Genomic DNA, 23,914 nt, shown 5'->3' with positions numbered 1-23,914 from the left:
GCACAGTGCATGAAAAAATAGCTGTAAAAATGAATTTGGTCCAGCATATGGAACACCAGTTCCAGTCCTAGGAATACACACTAACAGAACTGTCATGTTACCACCGCTGCCTGGTTCTAGAGAAAACCATTTCATTTCAATTGACAATGTTAAGCTACACTGTGTGGCTATTCTTGCACAGTAGACCACGGGGACTCCTGGGTAGTTCCTCTACCCCTTTCACTGCCAATCAGGATGTGCCTCTACAACAATTAAACAATGATGAAGAAACCTCCTGAGGCTTGGGAAGGGGGAATAATCTTTATTGATTTCCTTCACCACATCATCGACATGGAATGTCCCTAATTCTGATTTATTTTATTCAAATTCAATGCAAATGAATGGAATCATTTACTGTGAACCACAGAGGGATAGTCCTGCCAGTTCTCTTTCACCTGCACCATCTTCAGTATTTGCATGAACTGATTCTGTTTATTTTGCTAACATCGATGACTCATTTTCAAATGTTTCAGTGTCTTCTGCAGTAGCTGAACATACGCTTTTTAATTGGCTTAAAAAACTGTTTGATTCATCCATGGTATTATCTATGGCTATTACTGACTTTGCTTGCCTTCCTCCTTTGGAATGGGGTTGTCATCATTTTCTTTCTGCTGATACAATGCTCTGCTGTTGAAATGGATCCCATCATGATAATCTTAGGCCCTTATGCCTTTGTTATCATTCTTTTACTTTCAGATTTAGATTGAGCTTTTCTGGACCTATTACTGACAATAGCTATGAAGGTCATACTCATAGACTAGAAAGATTTTAATCAGGTTTCTTATCATACTTGGTGGGCCTACTCATTGTGCACAAATCATGGTGCCTGTTAGCCCCATAGAAACTGTGGAGCTCTCTCACTCCTTTATCACATAATCACTGCTACCTTCTCACCAGTGATCTGATTAAGTCATTTTTTTACTTTCCCTTTTCTTTTTACCGGGAATCACATACCTGTCTTTGCTCTAGGCCTTATTTCTCTTCTTACTGGTCTTTCTGTGTTTCTCCTCTTCCTTTCTGCTTCTCTTTTTTCCTTTTTACTTTTTGGAGTGGTTATGATGTTTGAGTTTGGTAACTGATAATATGCTATTGGTTCATTTGTACACAATAGTTTTCAAAGCTATCCCTCATGTTCAGATTTGTTTGATCAATTCATGATATGTTCTCAATCCCATTTGTTGATATGTGCAATTTAGGTCTCTGTAGCTTTTGGTTTACCACTCTGTATGTTTTGATAATCCTTCAATAAAACGGTCTTGAAAAAATTATTTAGGGTCTCCATCCCTATTTAGGATTGATAAGGTACATAGGAGTCAAATTTTCAGATTGCTCATGTGTGACATTTCCATGGTTTAAGTGTACTTATGAATGACATTCTACTTCCAAAAGAGTGACACTTTGAGTGGCAAGTACTAAAGTCACTGTAAAGGTACTAATATCAATTGTGACCCGCTTTTGAGCAATGTACTCTAAGCATGTCTTGACACTGTTGCAAAACCAAAGAAATGCAAGGACACGGGGTGAGAAAAAGGTGCCCGTTAAGAGACTAGAGTTTCAAGCAAAATGCAAAAACAAAAACCTCTTCCTTTCAAAGCAGGTTGGCCAACTTAAAAGAATAGGAATGTTAAAATACCATTTTAAATAATTTAGTTACCAGTACTCCTCAAACAGTTCAAAAGCCCCAGGGTCACTCTTATAGACAGGAAATGCTTTTATTGGAAATAAAATGATGTAGTGGGGTGAGCAAATGAAATCGCCCACCCAGTGATGGACTGTCCTGTGCTAACTTAAGTAAGAGATTTGTCCATCTTGAGACAGCCTCTATGTGCTGCTTCCTATCTTTGGTTTAGCTCTTCTTTGGAAGCCAAGTGCTGATGGTTCTTGAGCCAAGAACTCGCACCGTTTGGGGTGCACTGCTACACCAGCACTCACTGCTCTTGACTCCATATTTCTTCTGCTGCAGTTCTCTATTAACACTCACTGCATGTTTTCAGAAGCAAGTCTTCTGGTGCGTTTTTACTCCACAGTAGCCGGGAACCTGGGGTCTGATGCATCCAGATATGTGATCAGATGGCGAGCTCATTCTTTCCTTATTCATGGCTGATCTTTTGACTTGGCAGGCCCTTGGAACTGCAGGCTGTGAGGAAAATGGCACTCTGCCAGTAGGACCCTCTCCATAGTAGAGTGCAGTGCGATGGATTGTGCAGGACCAGGCACCAGAGGTAGTAGTCTGTAGGGCTGAGTGATGGCGAGCGTGTCATGTAAAAAACAAAGCTACTGCTCATTTTTGTCTGTACCGGTCACCAGTAGGTAGTGCCTTGGATGAAAATACAACTGGGAGGAGGTCACCCAAGAATATCCACGAAATGCTGTAGTAGATACTCAGGTATTGAGGCTCGGGTTCATTTTGAGCAACTGAAAAGTTGCTTATCACCAATACTGCATACTTTTTACATTATGCAAATCTTTTGAAAAGGAAAAAAGAACTAGTGTGTTTGTATTACAAAGTCTAATGTTGGTGGGGAGGGCGATACCTCTATACTTTGCGATATTAGTGTAACATGCCTGTCACAGTCTGTTTATCAGTATTTCCCAGTGTCTAATTTGTAAAAATAAAATAAGTGCAGGGGCTCAAAGTTTTCTAAGAAGCTTGTTACCCATGCTGCTGAATGCTGAGCTGACCTTTGAATCAGCTATCACGAGTCACTCCCTGCCCCTTTATCTTACAGATTCTTTATCATCCCACCTTTCTCTCTCTGTTCATGTTTCCCAGTGTTTCTCTTCTTCCTCTCTACTCCTTGTCTGCCTTTTGTTCTCTTTCTGTCCCAGTGTAAAAATGAGTTCTAGGGACCGCCACCTGCAACCACTGGCAAAAATTAAGCGCCGGAGATGAGAATCCTGATGTGTGTGCCTTTGGCTCAGTGCCTTGCTTCCACTTCATTTTCAAAAGTAAGCAGCCCTCGATCAGCAATTATTAAATGAATGCACACACACATTGTAAACATGGCTGGTGAGGATGTGCTTATTGGGGGCACATACTGCTCCAGACCATGACTGTCTGCCAGGGTTTTGCCTTCTAAAACAGTGGCACTCACTGACATTCACTTGCCCTCTTACTTCTCTACCTTGACCAATTACCTCTTGTCAGTGGGTGGTGATTCCAGCATCGAGTTTATCACTCTACTTTCCAACTCCAGGGCAGCTTCAGAGGAGAGAGAGATACTGTGGTGCCTTGGTGCTAGCCTAGATGGGGAGAAACACTGCTGAGCCTTGCTGTACTGTTACCAGTACAAAGAGCATGACAGTAGGTGAGGCTAGTGTAAAACTTCATTTCCAAGTTCGTCTTAGGCCTGCACTTTCCAAGCCTCCCTCACTCCAGGTCAGCCACAAGCCAGTCCCTAATGATAAGTATCCAACAGGAGACCAAGGCAGGGCACAGGAGTGGTGACAAAGGGGTGAGAATGAGAGAAGCTCAGAACACAACTTTTGGAAAAATAGAGCTGGTCTGCCACTTGCATTTATTTTTTAAAACATATATGCACCTCTGCTGTACCGGCTCTGTAAAATAAGTGCTGGTGCTGAACACCGGAAAGCACCAGTACAAGTTAAGCACTGAATCTTATGTAGCAAGTCTCGAGAAAGCAAACATTTGCTTGCTCTCCTCCTCCCAGACACAGGCCCTCACTCTATTGGCTGTAAGTTTGGGCCAAGGGTTGATTCTCAGTGACTTAAACCTGGATGTTTCCCGCCCACTGCTGGCAAGCTGAGCTTGCAAAGCAACTGGTAATGGTCAGTAAATTATTCCCTAGCACCGGTGCACAACTCATGCTAATTGGTGTATAATTTTATAATGAAAATAAGTAAAATCAATACACCCACAGTGTTCTGAGGACAGAGCTGATCATGCACCTAAGCGGCACAGCACGTTCACTGCTTAAATGCATTCCAGCCTCCCTCCCACTAGAGTGCACCTCGAGGTGGTCCTTGGGACGCTATAAATGCATGGCTAATGTATTTTAGTGTAATGATGCGTGTAGGGTCGTTTTGCAGTAAAATCCCATAATCTAACCACTAGATGGGAGAAAATGTTTTCCTAATTAAATGGCAGGAGGTGGACATTGGGGAAGCAATAAGCACCCAGTGGTAGTGGTGGTATTCACAAAGAGTCAACATTATTCCTACTTAATTTGTGCACCTACGGTTGATGCAAGCAAAGACATGTGTAAGTATGTGAATATGTGCAAAAGACACAGAAACACATCAGTATTTATTGGGGAGTACGGAAGAGTGTTTCTTAACTGAGAAAATAATGTCCCTCTCAAATAAAAAAGAAAAACATTTCAAGGGGTTTGTTACCTTAAATGCAACCTCTAACTACAGTTTTTCGACCTATGGGAAAATTGACCACTTTAAGGTTAGGAGTAGGCATAGAAATCTGTGATATATATATATTCACTTAAAAGAACAAAGATTACAGGGTAGACATAGTTAGGCTCACGTTCAAAATGTACGAAACCATAGAAATTAACCACTTATAGTTATAGTCAAGTAACTATAAATCATGCCCCAAGGTAACTATAACTCGCACCGTCACATTGCACAATTCTTTTCATCACACATTTTACTGCAAATATTACATTGATATTATCAATGATGTTATCAAAGATGTCATGGGTGCTGTAGTTTGTGAGGTCATTAGCAGTGCTAAACCTTTGGGGCCATATTTATACTTTTTTAGCGCCGCATTTGCGTCGTTTTTTGATGCGAAATCGGCGCAAACTTAGAAAATACAATGGTATTTTGTAAGTTTGCGCCGATTTTGCGTCCAAAAACGACGCAAATGCGGCGCTAAAAAAGTATAAATATGGGCCTTGGTTTTTTAAGTGAATTTCTATGTTTAAAAAAAATTCTATTTCCCAACTGCAATGAGCTTGTAACCTTTGTTTTTTTCAGGACATTTCTATAGTTTTTTGACATATAGTAATTTTAATTACTACACGCTAATCCAACCACCGCTGTGGATGGACTCTGTTGGCCACAGCCAGGCCCTGAGGCCAACCCTCTACAAGCACTCAACCTTGCACTGTGCATGGCCTTAACCTGTGCGCAGGTCATGTTGCCTGCAAAACCTGGCCTGCAGCCCGACCCTGTGGCCAGCACCCCCCTAACCACCCAACCCCATGCTGTGTATGTCCTTTTGGCCATGCATGGTGGGAGTTGGCTGTGGGCTCTCTGGGTGTGAGAACAGGTATGAGAGGGTGTATCTGGTTGTGAGAGTGGCTGTCAAATTGCCGGTCTGGGTGTGAGAGTGCGTTCATCAGTGTTTTAGTGGGTGCCTCAGTGTGTGTGCGTTTCTGTTAGGGGGTGCATGACAGTGTCAGTGGATCTGTGAGTGGGTGTGTGACAGTCTGAGTGGGTCTGTAAGTGGGTGCGTAACTGTCTGAGTGGGTCTGTGAGTAGGTGCATGAGGGTCTGTCTGTGGCTGTGAGTGGGTGCATGAGGGACTGAGTGGGTGCGTGAGTGTCTGAGTGGGTCTGTGAGTGGATGCGTAAGTGTCTGAGTGAATGTGTGAGAGGGAGAAAGATTGAAAGTGATAGGGAGAGAGGGAGCGAGAGAGAGATAGAGAAAGAGAGTGAGAGGGACAAAGGGAGAGTTCTTTTAGGCTTTGATATATGACATATTTAGAATGAGATAATTCTGGACAAATTAAAAAGAAAATTGTATTTCTAAATTAAAATGAGTAATATTACCTTTGATTTGTAGTAAAAATAAAAAATAGTAAAAAAGAGGTAAAGAAGTCCGGCTGGACTCAAACCCTCAACGTTCAGTGTGAAGGTCTGTGACCTTCACACTGAGCTATTCATTTGTTTCTTTAGCCCTTTATAGGCTTTCATGGATTGCAGGGGAGCAGAGGTGGTGATCCCCGGGGTGCGGGCTCATGGCCCCCCACTGATATGTGATTATAGCCACAGGCTATTGAGGTAACCATGTAGTCTTCAGACGAGGACTCCTTCATCTCCTCACTAACATTCCCTGTTCTCAAGCGTCCTCCAAACACTTCAAAGAGGTGGCTCTTGCTAGGTCACAGATAGAAGAATTGGACAAAACCGTGTTTCAAGTTTATATTTATATTCAATTTTAGATAGGGCAGGAGAGACATTTTCTTAGAGGAGATTCAGAATCTTTAGGGGGATTCTGGATCTTTAGGCAATGGGATCCAATTCAATCAATTAATCAATTAGTTTTTGTAAAGTGCGGCTACTCACCCGAGAGGGTTTTAAGGCGCTGGGACGGAGGGGGGGCAGGAGCCTCATCTGAAGAGCCACGTCTTGAGGTTATTCCTGAAGATGGTGAGCTACAGGCTTTGTCTGAAGTGCAGGGGGAGGCTATTCCGGTTCTTTGCTGCGGTGTAGGATCGTCCTCTGGTGCTGGTTTTACAAATGCGAGGGGTAGTGGGCAGGGCCATCTGGGCAGAGCGGAGGGATCTGGCAGGGTGTGGAAGGAGACATGGTGGTTTAGGTGGGATGGTCCTGCATTGTGTATGGACTTGTACGGGTGAGTAGCTTGAAGGTGATTTGTTTCTCGACCGGGAGGCAGTGGAGTGTCCTCAGGTGTTTGGAGATATGTTCTCAGTGTTGGAGGCCCAGGATCAGTGTGGCGGCGGCGATCTGGATGAGTTGTAGTTTTTTGATGTTTCTAGTCGAGGTGCCGGCGTAGAGGACGTTGACGTAGTCAAGCTTGCTTGTGACTAAAGAATGGGTGACTGTCCTGCGACAGTCTGCTGGGATCCATCTGAAGATCTCCCGAAGTTTGCAGAGTGTGTGCCACCAGAGGAGGTGACTGAGTTTACCTGGTGAGTCATGGATAGGAGAAGTCGAGGATGCTGCCTAGGTTGCGGTCGTGCTCAGTCGGTACAAGGGGGGCGTTGAGGGATGTGGACCACCAGGAGTCATCCCAAGCTGAGGTAGCGTTTCTGGAGATGATGAGGTCAGTCTTGTCGGAGTTTAACTTGAGGCAGCTTTCTCTCATCCAGGTGACGACAGCTTCCAGTCCTAAGTGGAAGTTCTTTTTGGCCGTTTCCGGGTCATCGGTGAGGGAAATGATGAGTTGTGTGTCATCGGCATATGACACGATGTTCATACCATGGCTTCTGATGATGGCTGTGAGAGGGGCCATGTATACATTGAACAGTGTGGGACTCAGCAAGGATCCTTGGGGGACTCCGCAGTTGACTCCTGTGGGTCTGGATGTGTAGGGCAGGAGTCTGACCCTCTGAGTCCTCCCAGAGAGGAAGCCGTGGATACATTCCACTGCTCTTCTGCGGATTGCTATTTCGTGGAGTGTGGTGCGTAGAGTGCTGTGGGAGACTGTGTCAAAGGCTGCTGAAAGGTTGAGGAGTATGAACACTGCACCATAGTTGTGCATCGATTGCTTTCTCCAGTACTTTGGCAGGATAGAGTAGTAGCGAGATAGGCCAGAAATTCTTTAGTTCTGATGGGTCTGCTGATGGTTTCTTCAAGAGAGGGCATATTTTGGCATGTTTTTAGTCTTCAGGGAAGGTGGCAGTGTTGATGGAGCAGTTCATCGTGTTTCGGAGCTCGGCGGCGATGGACATGCCGGCTCTGATGTATATGTGGTGTGGGGGACGGGGTCCGTGGGGGTTCCTGAGAGGGTGCTATTCATGATGCTGATTGTGTGGCCCAGTTGTGGATAGTCTGGGTGGTTTCTGGGCAGGTGGGTCAGTGGCAGGTTCCAGTGCCAGGATTTTCCGGGAGGAAGCTGTTGTAGATTTCCTGGATCTTGTAGTGAAAAAAGGTGGCATGTTTGTTGCAGAGGTCTGTGATGTGGGGATGCTGGTGGCTTCAGAGGGGGGATTTGTGAACTCATTGATGAATAAGAAGAGTTCCTTAAGGTTGTGTGTGGAGGAGCTGATGCAATCCCGGAGTGTGTCCTTCCTTGCGTTCCTGATGTTTCGGCGGTGAGCAGCGGTGGTGGCTCTGAAGGAGGCAAGGTCTTCGTTGGTTTGGCTGTTGCTCCATTTTTTCTCTAAACGTCTGCAGGTACGCTTTGATTCTTGGAGTTCAGGGATGAACCAGCTGGCTTTCTGAGGTATGTGTTTGGCCAATGTCAGCCGGAGTGAAGGTAGAGTGTTGGCGCATTAGGTGATCCATGAGTTGAGATTGCATGCTGCTGTGTTGGAGTCATTGGAGGGAGGGTTTTGGCGAGAGATGAGGTGAGTTGCTTGTTGGTGATTTTGTTCCATTTTCTGTGGGAGGTTGTGTGGGTGCAGGTGCGGCAGTTTGGTGCTGTGATTGTGAAGTGTATGCAACAGTGGTCAGTCAGGTCTGGGGTGGAGATGGTCTCAAAGGTGATCCAGTTGCTTAAGGTGAAGATGGGGTCCAGTGTGTGTCCTGCGATGTGTGTGGAGACCAGCTGTTCGAGGCCTTTAGTGGCAAGTCTGTTGAGTAGAGTGGTGATGTTTGGGTCAGCACAGTCCATTGCGATGCAAATTCAGGTCTCTGAGGAGGAGGCAGTTCACCGATGCCAGGGCATGGGGGTAGCGATGTCTACAGCGTCATCTATGAATGATGGGCAGGGGCTGCGTGGCCTGTAAGCGAGGGTGCCGCGGATGGAGGAGTAGTGGTTGGAGTGGACCAGAAAGAAAAGGTGTTCCATGGTGATGCATTGTTCTTCTGGGATGGCCTTGACATGTAGTGGGGACTTGTGTACAATAGCGAGTCCTCCACCTCTGTCGGGAATGCTGGTCCCTCCTTATCCTGTATCCATCGGGAATGGTGATATCTGGTCCCGAGGTGGGGTGGATCCAGGTCTCGATAAGGAAGGCAATGTCTGGTCAGGCAGTGTTGATCAAATCCCAGAGTTTGGTGGCGTGTTTGTGGAGGGAGCGAATGTTCAGGAGCAGGCAGTTGATGAGGTTGTGGAGGATGTTGGTATCTCTGTGTGTGGGGAGTACCTTCGGCTTGTCGAGGCTGGCGCTGAAGTCCCAGTTCAATTGAAATAATTAAGGTTTGAGCTGTAGGTTTTATTTAATGTAATCATAAGTAAAAACTAGGAACACAATCTATCTTTAGAGATGAAAATAAAGCAAGGGGCTCTTTTATCTTAAATTGCCTAAACTTTCAAGACTCCTGGGGCCACAATGAGTGATGTCTGCATGTCATGAGTGTGCCATTTTGCTGTTTGCCCAGATTCCACAAATCGGTCAAGGTGGGAGCTTGTTTAATACAAGCCATTTTCATCAAATCTGAGTTATGAAAACCACCCATCCCAGTCCATTGCAAAGAAGGGTCAATGAGCTGATGAGCTCACCCGGGATGCACCTTTGTGCCTGTGGAGTGGTACTGTGACCTGTGAAGACTTGGGCAGCAAACCAGCAACGCCAGATGACTTTCTCTGCTCTCTGCTACTTCTGCTCTCTACTGAGGTCTAAACTCAGAAATACGTCTAGAGATAACAGCAACTTTGAAGTAAGCGTACTGCATTTACAAGGATGCAATGGGGTGAACTGTGTTGGGATGAGAGGCAGTGTGCTCCCTCTCCCCTTGTATTGTGCAGCAATCTCTCATTCCCCATGGAAATCTCACACTGAACTGTCGCCCCAAAATGGAATAAATATATTTGTTTTTTGCACTGGCAAAAAAGAAAGCAACTTCTTTTCTTTTTCCAGTTTCCTACCTCTGATTCTCATGAGAGGGTCCACATCTATAATTCAAACATTCCTGTAGTGACCGTTTTCTGATTCCTTGCGCTCTGGTATCATAGATTAAGAAGTGTTACTGTCCCTTCAGCATGACAATGCTGAAGTTCTGCCTTTTGCTGTATGGTAGTTTTGCTTTTGTCAGACCTGGCATCCTTAGCTGTATCTTTTTGTTGGCCTTGGGACTTGAGCATTTTATCACAGCTACCCAGTTCTAAAGTGCATGTGCTTCTCTCTTAAACATGGTAACATTGGTGTATCTACAACTGGCATATTTACTTTACTTGTAAGTCTCTTGTAAAGTGATATACACCATACCCAGTTCTGTAAATTAAATGCTACTAGTGGGCCTGCAGCACTGACTGTGCCACCCTCTTAAGAAACCCTGTAAACATGTTTCAGGCCTGCCATTGCAGAGCCTGTGTGCATAGTTTCACTGCCACTTTGACTTGACCTTTCCTTGCAAATAAGTTACCCCTAAGGTAGGTCATAGGAAGCCCCTAGGCCAAAGTGCCAAAGTGCCAAGTTGGTCTAAGGCAGGACATGTACTTTTAGGTTTTACATGTCCTGGTAATAAAATACTCCCAAAGTTGTTTTTCACTACTGTGAGGTCTGCTCCTCTTACATGTTACCATTGGGAATTCTTTGATAGTTGTAAGTTGTAATTCCCGATCACAGAGGAGTAGATGCATCATGTTTCATATTATTGGAATGGTAATGATAAACCCTCTTAAATGAAGTTTGATATATAGTTACTATTTTGCTATTTTGGAAATGCCACTACATCTCAATACTGATGAGGTTTCCTGGTCTGGAAGGGTAGAATGGAGCTCACACACTTCAAAAGGAAAGTGCCCGTCTCCACACTAGGGGCTGATCACTCCATGCTGACAGCCTGGAGCTAGGGCTGGGTTGAAAGAGGGCCCTGTGCACTTCAAAGTCATCCCCCACATCAAGGGCACTTTTGGGTATACGTATTGGGGCTCTGACCCCTGAAATCAGTACACTTCTGGACCTGAAAGAAACTCTGCTGGAGCAAAGGCTGCCATGCTGAAAGGGCTGCCACTTTGCTGTGCCTGACTGTTCCCAGGAACTGCTGCCCTACTTTACTGAGCTGCCCTGATGCCTGCTGACCTCTGTCCTGACAAAAAGAGCCAAGGACTAATCCCAGAGTGACTCCAAGGGCTTGCTGGCTTGCCCCCTATTCTTCCCTGCGGTCTCAGGGACATCAAGGACCTCGTGAGCAGCATAATTCTAGCTCACCGCACCATTCATTGAGTGCTCATTCCTGACTGTGGGCTGGAGCCTGAGTGCAGCACATAATTGTGACTTCCTCCCCACTATGTGAGAAGTGGACCATCCCTTTAGATCTCCTGGCAAATGTGGCACTCCGTTCCAGTCTGCACACCTCTAACCAAGAGACCCGTTGTTTTGGATTCCCCGGTTGTTGTGACAACTCCAACACATTGGGCGCACCTTCACCAACCTCAACGGGTGCTACTGACGGAGGTGCCTGCCTCTGCTAGAAAACTCACTTTTAGGTCACACCTTTTGTTGAAACTGTACATTGGTCCATACTAATACTTAAAGTGGGTTTTTGTTCATCCAATTGCTTACAGTTGGTTGGCTTTCTTGTCAACCTCACTTGCTAGGATCTTATTCAGTACATTTCATTCCTCTGCATGTCTTTGTCCCTCCCCCGGCGCATAGCTTGTTTACCATTTTTTTATATTGGGTGACTTGTTTGCTTCTATAGCTCCACATCAGGGAAGTACTTTTTTTCTTTTTCTGCCAGCACTACATGGAAATATACGTGTTTTCGTATTCTTTCCATAATGTGCTACTTTCTCTCCTCTTACCTCCAACCAGGCCCCATTCTTTATGTTGCTCCTCCCAAGGTCATCTGTTGCTTCCCCTGCCTTCCCCATCCTGCTCAATTGCTATCCCACTGCTTAGCGTTGGTGCTTAATTCTCCTAGCTCCACGGTCACTCACCTTGTTAAGCTGAAACGTAATACCAACCTGTTCCTTCGGAGAAAAAAAAAAAGTAATTTGGCGCACTTTGTGAATGTTTTTTAGTTTACTTTTCCTACATGTGTTATTGCCATTTAGCCTTAGGAAATTCAAATAAAAACGTAATGACCTCAACATCATGATGCATCCACACACATGCATGATCGTACTGGTAATGCATAGCATAAAATTGCATGCCTGCGCATGAATCACCACGCATGTGCATGCAGACATCATTGTGGTTATTTTTGCCAGTGCTTTTCTGCATTGACAATAACCATTGTTTATCTTTTTGCGATGCTGAACAGCATGGGCATAGCCAGTAGGTCTGCATTGACATATCCTAAAGTCGATACCTATTGATTTTGCCAATATTTATTTTATGTTATTTGTTAGTGTCCTAAATGTCGGCAACTTTGCCTTTCCTAGTTTATTTGAAACTGTTTTTATGAGAGTCCTGTTATAGGTACGTAAGAAGAGCAACTATGTTCGTGATACCTGCGTTTTAAATATATTATTTAAAAAGTTACTGATTTAATGTACCACTGTAAAATGAGGGTTGAAGTCTGTAAATTAAGAGACCCTTAATGAGATTCAGAATATGTGCATACATGAGAATATGAAATTATTGTATAGTATTTCAATGTGTATTTATCTCGCTAAGAGTTCGAAACTGCTTCAGGTAAATGACATGTAATTGATAATGACATGGCAGTGCAGAGTCCATGTTGTGAATTAAGTTGACATAAAACTTGTTGGGCCGCGCTGAATACTTAATGCGAGTTTCCCTTGGAAAACAATTTAAAATTCATTTTCATTCATTGTTTTTTAGGGTGTGGAACAGGTATCCCGTTCAAGGGGTCGAATAACCAACACAAAAGGCTTCCAGAGTATCTACGAAACTCTCATTTACAGAAAAGAATTTCAGGACTTATTTAAGCTACATTCAAGCGACGGTGAATATCTGTCACCATCAGAACTGCTTCAATTTCTCCGAAAGGAACAATTTGAAGACAGTGCTTGCAGTGACACTGCTTATGCCCTCATAAAAAAATTTCAGACCGTCAGAAAAGGTATGGTCACAGCACAGTTACACAAGTGTGTAAAATGTTTTATTCATTTGGCCTGGTGTGGTACCCGAAGAGGGAAGACAGAGATCTAATTTCGAATGTACTCATACTTTTCAGTGAACAAATAGGTACCTTTGGAAGCTAAGACGTGGAACTGAGGGAGACCGTGGGAAAGGAAATTGGCTACTTCTGTTGATCATGTACGTTTCGTGTTCCTGTCAGAGCACATTGACGTGGCAGTTAGTCACAATGAACTCCTGACATGCTAATTTATAAATAGACCATCATGTCTTGATGAGGTGTAGTGTAGTGTTGTGCTACCGGTGATATGTTGTTAATGGGGGTCAATCATGTGGTATACTGTGGTGTTTAGTGGGAAAAATGTAATTTGCCTAAATGTTCAATGGTGCTGTCTGTTTGAGATGAGGTACAGAGTACTTTTTGTACAGTGGAAACGTAAGGGATAGTTTGAAAGACTGTGGTATAGCATGTTACTCAATGACATCATGCAGTGCTGGATATGTAACGTAATCTACCATGGTTAGGAGTGGAGTAATGTGTATATAGGTTGTGGAATATATTATGATATGATTAGAAATGGTCAGTTATGGTTTGTTTCAACGGGTGGTAATGGTATGTGGGATGGAGTGTTGTAGAGTGTGGTATTGTGTAGGATGTACAATTCTATTCAACAGTGTGATGTGGTGTTTTACCATGTTAAGTGCAGTAGTGTTGTATAATGTAATTGTGGATGATGTGTTGCAGTAGAGCAGTAAGTCGTTTTGGATGAAGTGGCATCTTGCAGTAAGACATGGTAGGCTTTAGTATGAGTTGCATTGTGACATCTAGACTGCCTGGAAGTAACATGGGCCACGATATCCTGTTCAATACAGTGTCATGTGGTGTGCTATAGCATGTTGTATGTTGCAGTGGTATATGCTGTTGTGTGTTGTCGCAAGATATAGTAAACTGTGATGTAGTACTTTGATAGTGCGATGATGCAACTTAGTATTGGATGGTGGGGTGTGGGACGTGAAGGTGTGATACTGCATGGTACATGTGATACTGTATGATTCCACATGGTCTTTAATTATCTGTCATGATGTGCAGTCAGGTAGTGTAATATAAGATGTTTTTTATATTTCATCACATGGTGTGCTTTGGTGTAGTAGCACGTGTTAAGGTGTGGTATGTTTCTATGCCCAGTGGAGTCGTATGATCTAGATCAGTGTGACATGTTTTAGGATATTGTAATGTTCTACTTTTTGATGTGACATGGTGAAATTCAGAATGGTGTGCTGTGTGGTACAGTGGAGAGTGTTCTACTAATGTGGTGTTCTATGGGTAATCATATTTTTTTGCATTATTCTGTTGTGTAGCTTAGTGTGTATCTGGTGTTATATGGAGTTAATGTGTTGCGATGCAGAGGAGTGTAGAATAGCCTGATGGCCATGGATATGTTTTAGTTAAGAATAAGAATGATGTGGTTTAATTTAGGGTTTAAGGTTATGTGACGAATTGTGTGAAGCACTTTAGTGTGCTGTGGTGGTATATGTCTTGCTATAGTGAGGTGTGATGAAGTGTGCAATACAGTGCTCTGTGAGATGATATAGTGTAGTGCATCATATGTGGTCTGAAGTGATGTGGAGTTGGGTGGTCTGAAGAGTATCACAATAGTTGTAGATTGTGACAGGCAGGCTTTGTTTTAAATGATCAGACCTGATGTTTCACAGGAGTTGAAAGAACCAATGTCCAGCCTGGTAATGGAGCTATGCCTGTAGTGCAGCTGTCCAACAATAATCCAGTGGGAATCATACATATTTATTTTCAGTCTTATTTTCACATCAAAGCAGGTAAAGTCAAATAACTCGATAAAAAAGGAGTACAGGACAACTACTTTATTGCATTTCAATAAACATGCTGTCCAAGGACAATGGATAATTTGTAGCATACAAACATACAAAAAATAAATGTTTTTTAGCACAAACCTGTGGAAGCAAGAGGTGTATACAATATGGTACAATACAAAACAAGAAACTGAGGAATTTCTGGGTTCCTCCAGTTTTGTAATAGTCAAGATCCTATATATATATACTTGGTATCTCTTTGTGTATGTAAAAACACTAAGAAAACCATTGGGAATTGATGTTAACATTCCGAGCAAAAAGCAATTTATTGGCTCCCACCAGGACAGTTGCCATCTGACTAATGTTCCACCCGTGGTGTACATCTAGAACCAAACAAATTTTATCATTCCATGTTCATGGACCAAGAAGCGGCATATATTCAATGGCATTTATTCGATAACACAAGAGTTGTTGTACAATAACAGCAAGCTGAAGCCTTTGTGGCAAAAATCTTTCAAAAAAACCGGACTGCTAACCTTACTGGCAGCATGGCAGGTACCTAGTGAGGACATATGGGAGAGCCTAAGCATGAGGTGCACCGCGGGACCAGCTAATCAGATTAGCAGCCTGGTTACTCTGAGCTGGTTACTGCACTGGGTTGTCCATACTGAAATATCCTGTTTAAAGATTATGGTCCTGAGAAGGCATAGGTTGGAGGAACACATGGAAAAGAGAGCTGCTTAAATGGAATGTGTTACTATGATCCCATCTATTGTGTCCATTGTAAGATGTAAAAAAACAGTCATAGTGTGCAGCTAGTTGGGACCCGCAGTGCTGGACTAAATTAAAGTCCTCCATTGGCTAGTGGCAGATATTTTGGTTTTTCCATGACTGTTCAGTTGATGATGAGTGGCTTAAATCCATGGACTGGTAGAGTACTGGGTGATGGGCATGACCCAGTGCAGTTTTGTCTTATGCTAGTGTGAGGTGAGAGCATCAAACAGCATAAAGACTGTATTATGCACTTTTTATGAACTAAAATCAACTGCCCAACCTCTGAGTATTATGTAATGAATTTTAATATGAGCATTATTTATTGTATTGTATTGTCATTGCATTTAAATATCACTTCCTACTCCTGAGGTTTAAGAACACTTTACACCAGGCATCACACTACTCCAGAACCTAGACTTACTAGTTTTTTTGGTATTGTTTGTTATTGGGGTTAGTCTTGTGTTCTTCAAAAACATGCCATGTATTTACTTTAGTTTCCATATGGTAGACTAAATTAAGAGAAGTTAGGCGTGATTATTGGTGGAAGAAGGGTAATTAAGGCATTGGTTTGAGGTATGAATAGATGAGCTACAGGACAGTAGTTATTTTTATGTTGCAAGGGTATGACTTTAAAAGAAGCTGCGATCCTTAAAATGATGCGTGGGTAATTTACAGGGATACAATAATAGGGAGTAATGCAAACCTGCATGTGACTTAGAGAAGGCTGTCCTCAAAGAGAGGAGGCATGCATAAAATGGAAAGGTAGGAGAGAATCATTAAAAAAAAGAGTCAAGAATTGAAGAGCCAGATGTATCAAGGTTTTTTGCGTTCGCAAACGTTGAGAATGCCCGTTTGCAAATGCAAAAAGCCAGTTCAGAATATATGAAAGACATTCTGAATGCAATTTTAAGGAATCGCTAAAATAGCGATTCCTTAAAATTGCGACCCTGTTTAGAGAGTCGTAAATTGCGACTCTCTAAATAAGAAATCGCAAATAAGGAATCCTTATTTGCGATTTCTTAGCACATGTATGAAGCCATTCCTAAATGCAATTTGGGCATTTAGGAATTGCTATTTACCACCAGGATGAACCTGGTGGTAATCATGTGCAAAATTTAAAAATGCATTAAAGCATTTTTAAAATGTACATGTAAAGCACACATGCCCTTTTGGCATGTGTGCACCTTACATGTCCCCAAAAAAAAAATTGACGGTGCAGCAGAGGGGGCCTTAGGCCCCAAGCACCCTGGGGTTTTGCATTTCCAAAATTGCGATTGCTGGATAAGAAATCACAATTTTAGAAATGCAAAACATTCGCAGATATGGGCCAAGAGGCCCATAGGTGCGAAAGGGGCCGGTATCGCAATTTGCGATTCGGTAATAGCATTTGCGATTTTTAAGAAATCGCTATAAATGATTCGCATATGTGATACATGGCATTTTGCGAGTCGGAAATAGCGATTTCTTAAAAATCGCTATTTCAGAATCGCAAAAGGCCTTCATGATACATCTGGCCCGAAATTTGTAAGTCAAATTCAGTTTTCATGCAGGGTTTTTAAGAAGAACATGAAGGTTGTTCATCATTTGCATGTGCTGTAGTATCATTGTAAGCTCTGAGAACACCAGTGCATGCACATAGCCATTACCCAGGGGTAAGTAAAATTAAAGTATGAGTAAGTATGGTTTAATCTTCACATACAATCTAATGAAAGGAAAAGACAAAACAGGAATGTTGTTTTTTAAATGCATGTGCTAGAGCTCCACCTCTCTGTTCTCCCTGCTAATCAGGGTGGGGCGAAGGAGTACAACTGTTTTTGTGAATTTGCATAAACTAAAGCTTCTGAGGGCTGGTAGCACTGAGGCTGTGTCTAATCCTGAGCACCCACAACATAGGCTCAATTAAATGTGAGGTTTTGCAGGGTTGTCATTCAGCTTTCTCATAGCAGTAGTCATGCACACAAAAGAAAAGTCCCTGCCTAGAAACATCCTCACATGAATAATAGAATTGTACTTCCACCTCACACACTATGTACTAAACTTTCAGTGCTGAAGGAAACAAGAAGCCAGCTGTCCCTCCTAATAATGCCCTCATTGAATTTCTAAGGGAAGCCCTGACTCCATTTCTTCACTTCAATAGCTCGTCTATTGGTGTGATGTAGTGCAGGCTATTGCACCTTCCCAGATGGATGTCAGAGTTACACAGTGCACAGCGTTCCAGGAAATTCCCAGCAGAAGTGATCTTCTGCTGAATGTAGCACAAAGGCAGCCTTTAGAATAAAAGCACTGTTCATATCACACTGTGTCAGAGGTGCAGAGCTGATGCGATGATATCCAACTAGCAATCATAATACGAGTGCATCACTTTCTGTGTGTCTTGCCTTGGATGGAGTGTACGGACTGCACAGCAGCAATGCTTACAAAGAATTAGCTGCACATACAGTGTTTTCTCAGTACACTATCACATGAGGGAAAACTGAGTATAAATTCACCATCAGAAAGAAAGGCTCAGTTAAAATGTGCAATCTAAAATGGGGGCTGTATGTGGGCCCTTTTGTGCTTTACCACACTCCCTTCCCTGCTCTCCATGCAGGTAACTGCGTCTCTCCGTCTTTCCTTTCTGAGCATTGTACTTTTTGTTTATGTTCAGCTCAGAGCAGACTATTCTTAAGGTCACGTGCATTACTAGCTTCAATAATTAGAGCAATACATTTGAAAGAGCATTTTTATTGTAGCAGGGATTTCTTGCCATGTAGTGCTGTTCATGGAAGAGCACAGTTTTTGAGGTCAAACAGAGACAAGGTTACAGAAACCTGGGTGGATGATGGGTCAAGAGGGACATGTGGCTAGGGCAGCTGTTCGGTGCATTGTTAGTGTGGAAGTGGAACATACATAGTGAGTGGTCTTTCACAAAAAAGGGATGTTGGAGCTAAAACCTTTAACCGGAAAGTAAAAGAGGAAGGTGGGCACGGTGCAGTCTGCAAAACAAATATTTTGGGTTGTAAATATTTACTTTAGGCACAGGGAGCTAAGGTTTTGCCCTGAAATAGATAATTATTTTTTTCAATTCATTTGCCAAAACTGGCAAGTTGCATTGTTTGTGTGTTAACCAATAACCCAAATGTTTCTCTCCCTCTGGCACTCACTTTTTTCTGAGCTCCCACCACATGGCTCTCTATCTATCTCTTCTCCCCCTCTACAGGCATCCTCCAAGCCCTCTCCCCTTGGTCACCTCTGCGCAACCAAACTTCTATTTTTTTCTCTCCTGTACTCTCCATCCTTTTTCTATTTCCCCTCTGCCTCTCTCTCCCACTTCTCTGTCTCTCTCCTTTCTCACTGGGTCTTTCACCTACTTTTCCCTCTTCCTCCTTTCTCTGTGTTTCCTTCCACTCTCTATCCCCACGTGCTCTGCCTCCGCAACCCCTCCAGTTCTTCTGTCTCTCTGCTCTCTTTTCTTCCTTCATTCTTCTCACTATCTTTAGTGGTGACAGAAAAAAGGTTTGATTTTATGTCATTATTTGCTTTGTGTCATAATTGTTTCCAAATATGTGACCTGACTTTTCTTTTTTGTTTTTGTTTTATATTATTAGGGGCCAATCAATATACAAATACTACAAAAATACATATCTAATAAATAACAGCAGATCACTACCCCTGCAGTTCCACAAGTGGAACCTTTTGAAAAACCAACCCGTGTTCTATAACGGAACCGGACTATTTTAAGAAGGTGTTTATGGCGAGCAGGCAGTGATCCATAAAACCAATGCTTGTGCCCCCAGGTCCTCTCCCTCGGGTTGTCTGACACAATTCTCAACAGTTCCTTAACACAGTTCTCAAGAGAGAACCTGTCCAATGGCAACATTATAAATTGAGCGCTATTTAAATTAAATGCATGGAAATTTACCTTATGTGTCTATCCAGAAAATCCGTCACTCTCCGATCTACCTTGGGCACTGTGCCATGGATTATGGCTTGGTACACATTTTGGTAGTGTAAACTAACCAAATATAATCTTTGTGAATATCATGTGATTAGCAAGTTTTTTTCTATTGTGAAAATAAAAATATGAAATCAATCACTCAAAAATAGACAATGGTTCCTAATCAGATGGTAAAACGTATTTGAATGCAGTTTGATCAATAAAATTGGATCCATAATAGTTTGCCAAAAATGTGGTACACATATTGAGTGTTGGGCTGCTGGAGAATGTGAGCATCTGTAGTTACTGGCCTCTATCTGTTTCTTGCAGAAGTAACAACATTGTTACTGTGCTAAACATGTAAAAAGCTAAATGAAAAAATCGACTTATATATCTGAATTATGACAAGAATTAATGTTCTCACGTTTCAGGCATGAAAGAGGACCATCTTAATTTGGAAGGCTTTTCGAGACTGATGACTTCTCCAGAAATGCACATTTTTAAGCAAAAACACGCCCAGGTCTATCAGGATATGAACTTGCCAATGAACAATTATTTCATTTCATCCTCACATAACACCTATTTAACAGGTGACCAGCTGGTTGGCAAGAGTCAACTTTGTGCTTATGCAAGGTAGGAGTCTGTATTTTCTTCTTTCAAATGAATTATGCTTCACCTATCTGGAAAGTTTATTACCTCTAATTCTAATTCTTCATATTCTTTCTGAATTTTGTAATTAGTAAAAAACCCCTACAGAATTATGAAATATTTTACAATGTAATTTACATTTTGAAATTGAATTTAAAGGACAAAAACAGTCCAATTATCTTTTGTTGTATTTTCATTTTTAAAAGCAACAAATTTCCAAATAATAATAAAGTTACTTTGGCTAAAACACCACTGTATAAACATTATTGAAAACTGAAAAGCTAAAGGAAAATATAGCCCTTGTCATTTGCCTTTGTTAAGAGTGAAAAATCACTCTGCTTCTTCAAGAATGCTTGCCTAAAATATCAGAGTAACCAGATCCAGTATCAAGCTAAGAGAATAAACCAATTACTTAAGTCACTTCACCTAATCCTTTTCTTGCAAATTAATTTAATTTAGAAGAGACTTACGAAAGTACCACGGGCTTAGAAATAATATATTTGCCCCCTTCACTATTTATGTGTTATCTGATGAATAGGCAAAGGAGGATCCAGACCCATATTGAGATGACAGTTTTAACGCGTCCCAATCTAGTTAATTTATTCTCTCTGGGACTCGTTTTAGGCCAATTAATCTTTTGACCCTGATTGAAGACACCTTAGGACGAGATAACTGATCAACATGTCAATCAACAAGTCAATAACGTCTTCAATTAGACTCAGAAACCACCATGACCTTTCAGTCATGAATAACCACACCCGTTTATTATGATTTTGTGATGTTTATTCCCTATTGATTACAATTCTACTAGCAAGTTTATTAGTCTCAAAATCATGAAACACATCAGCATTGTCATAATATGGCAACTAGAATAAGATTTCATCAAAGCAAAGATCACAAACATTAGAACATAGAACAACGTCAACATAGGTTATCCTTAGCAGAGTATCATTAGCGCATTATTCAACAAAGTATTGAACCAGTCATTTATTTATTTGCGTCCGCTTCAGTGAACCCCTTAACTAACCTCGAATTAGCATTGGCATGTTGGGCTTCATGCAAAACAATTTGGTAACACTAATTTGGAAAACATCTAACTAGAAAGGAAAGGCAATCGGACAATTACAATTTCATTGGCATGGCATATTGGGCTTCATGCAAAACAATTTGGTAACACTAATTTGGAAAACATCTAACTAGCAATCGGGCAATCGGACAATTACAATTTCATCATCATATAGTTACCCTCCGTAATGGGTCAGCATACAGATTCAGGATTCGTCCTCAGGACATCAGTTGATTCGCCATCAGCCATGGAATTTCAGCAAGATGGGTAAGAAGGGGCACTTCCCTCATAAGGAGGAAAAGTATATAACGGGCAAGGTAAGGCAAGGATGGTTTGAAGAACCAAACAACAAAATCTCTATGCAGAGTGACAAAGTGTCTGTGTCATAACAAAGTTCGCAATGGCATCTCCTAATGGTCCCTCGTGTCAAAGGTTTTTATCCCTTTTCTGTTGTACAGTCCCCCAATTCCTGATTGGATAGGGTTGGCACCCCACTATCTTCATCCAATGGGTTTACAGTGTTAGTATTAAGTGTTGTCACCCCATAACAGTTCTCACGTAGTTTATTGGTTCTTATGATTGACGTCTCTGGCGGGCAGAATGTCTGGCATGATTTCATACTCTCGTGGTCCTCTCGCATCTTCAATCAGTAGGTCCATTGTCTGTACCGGTTCAGGCGACCTTGTACCTGTAACTAGTCTACAGTATTGCATTCCGCAAAAATGTTTCTTCTAGTAAGTTGAATTTCATGAGAACGGATCTACTACGGTTACATTCATCTTTTAGCTTTGGAAACGTACGAGTACATGTCCTTTAACAAGTCAGCACACTGCACGTTAGAAAAACACATTTAATATGAAACCGGGCAGCTAGGCCTCAGCTCATGCTAACTAAGGCCTAATGATTTATTAGCAGATCCTTATGTATAACTCTTAATATTAGTGTAAAATCATACTTTAACGTATCAATTATTTCATTATTAGTCAGCTTCATTAGTCATTGTATACATTGGTGGCCACTCCCCGTGGGCATATTTCAAGCGCGTTTTTAGCAATAATACATTAATACATTTTCTATGCGGCATTATTATGCATTAGTTCATAAACATTTCATGTTAATTTTGAGTATAAGTGCTATGCTCCCTCAACAGCATACTGCCACACCAAGCATTTCCTTCTTACTAGGGCTGGTTTCATTGGTAGGAAACCCGATTCTAGAATTCTCATATACATGTCACAATGCAGAATCCATGTAGGAGATCTATATGCCCTGACGAACAGGGAGACCTTCAGAAAAATACTCCTTGGAGTCACACTGATACTTTTACAGGTGGAGAGATAATTACCTAGTGTTGGACTTTTGGCCATACGCATGGTCATCCCTAGTCTTTTTGCCTCCTTCCTCCTGGTTTTTCTGACCTCTCGCTGTTGGCTCTAGGACTCTGAGCACTGTATCACTGCTGACCAGTGCTAAAGTGCAGGTGCTCTCCCATCTAAAGTTGGTATGATTGGCTTATACCTAATTGGCATATTTAATTTACCTATAAGTCCCTTGTACAGTGGTATCTCTATACCCAGGGCCTGTAAACTAAATACTACTAGTGGGCCTGCAGTGCTGCTTGCGCCACCCACTGAAGTAGACTTTCAAACCTGTCTCAGGCCTGCTAGCGCAGGGCCTGTGTGCGCAGTTTTCTGCCACAGGGACCTGGCATCTAAATTTACTTGCCAGGCCCAGAACTCCCCTTTTACTACATGTAAGTCGCCCCTAAAGTACGCCCTAGCTAGCCCTATGGGCAGGGTGCCATGTATGTAGAAAGGCAGGACATGTGCCATATTGCCTGGCCTGTCCTGGTAGTGACAAACAGCCTAACTTGGTGTCTCACTGCTGTGAGTGCTGCCTTCTCATAGGATTGCATTAGAAATGCCCTGCCTTATGTGTAAAGGGTATTGTCTGATTTATGAGGGGTAGCGTAGGCGTGTTTGGTATGGTTGTGATGGTGATAATAAATACTGCTTACTGGTGTGGGTGTATTTTTTATTACTATCACAGAAATGCCACTTCTAGAAAGTGCGCATTTATCTGTGCTTATAATTCTGGTGTTTTGCAGCTTGACTCCAATCCACGTCTGGGCAGAGTGACAGTTGGGGCTTTGTGCATACTTTTCAGACAGCCTGTACACAGGGAGGGTGGAGGTGTCACTGAGGTGCATCTACTTACTGAATAGTCTTCCTGGGCTGAGAGAAGGGAGAGGCGGGGCACACCTACATTTGTAAAGGCTGTGCCCTGGCCTCACACAATAGGGTCGTTAACCCCCCACTGATGTCTGGAGCCTGTGCTGAAAGGAGAGAGGGGGCACTCCCAGAACCAGTTGTAACTGGCTGGAACCTCCTCTCCCTGTCATTGTAAAACACTGTAAAAAAGGACTATAAGTACAGGGGAATTTTCCCCACAATTTGAACATTCTTGGAACTTGAAACTGGACACAGGACGCTGATGAATGGACTCACCAGAAAACCGCCATGGACTGCTGCTGCTGTGCTGACCTGTGACCTGCCTGGTCCCTAGGAGGAACTGCCACCATCTGCACCCCTTGTGCTGGCCTGTAGCTGGGCCCACCAGCCCTGTACCTTCTCCTTGCTTATTGTTCCCAGGGGCAGGGTGCTGTGGCCCCTGACCCCTGCACCGATCTTCCAATGATATTGCCTTAGCGCTTGGGGGAAAAGCGCTCTGGTGGATAAATGCTGCAGAAGATCACCGCCGCAACCCGGGCGTAAAAGAGGACCTTGGCGCCTCCCTAAAGCGCTTTTGTTGTTGGGCAAAATCA

General features: G+C 42.6%; 1 protein-coding gene across 1 annotated transcript in view; it reads left to right on the top strand.

The window, feature by feature from the left end:
- The first annotated feature begins 19,809 nt into the window (after positions 1–19,809).
- PLCZ1 (phospholipase C zeta 1) overlaps positions 19,810–23,914 on the top strand; it is a 481,365-nt gene continuing 477,260 nt past the window's right edge. The window contains exon 1 of the mRNA XM_069227516.1: positions 19,810–20,009. Within this exon, the coding sequence (XP_069083617.1) occupies positions 19,810–20,009 (200 nt within the window). The remainder of the gene's footprint in view (positions 20,010–23,914) is intronic.

Source organism: Pleurodeles waltl, chromosome 4_1, assembly GCF_031143425.1.
Source record: "Pleurodeles waltl isolate 20211129_DDA chromosome 4_1, aPleWal1.hap1.20221129, whole genome shotgun sequence".
Classification (NCBI taxonomy): domain Eukaryota; kingdom Metazoa; phylum Chordata; class Amphibia; order Caudata; family Salamandridae; genus Pleurodeles; species Pleurodeles waltl.
Note: the sequence above shows the minus strand (reverse complement) of the source record. Positions and strands in the feature narration are given on the sequence as shown.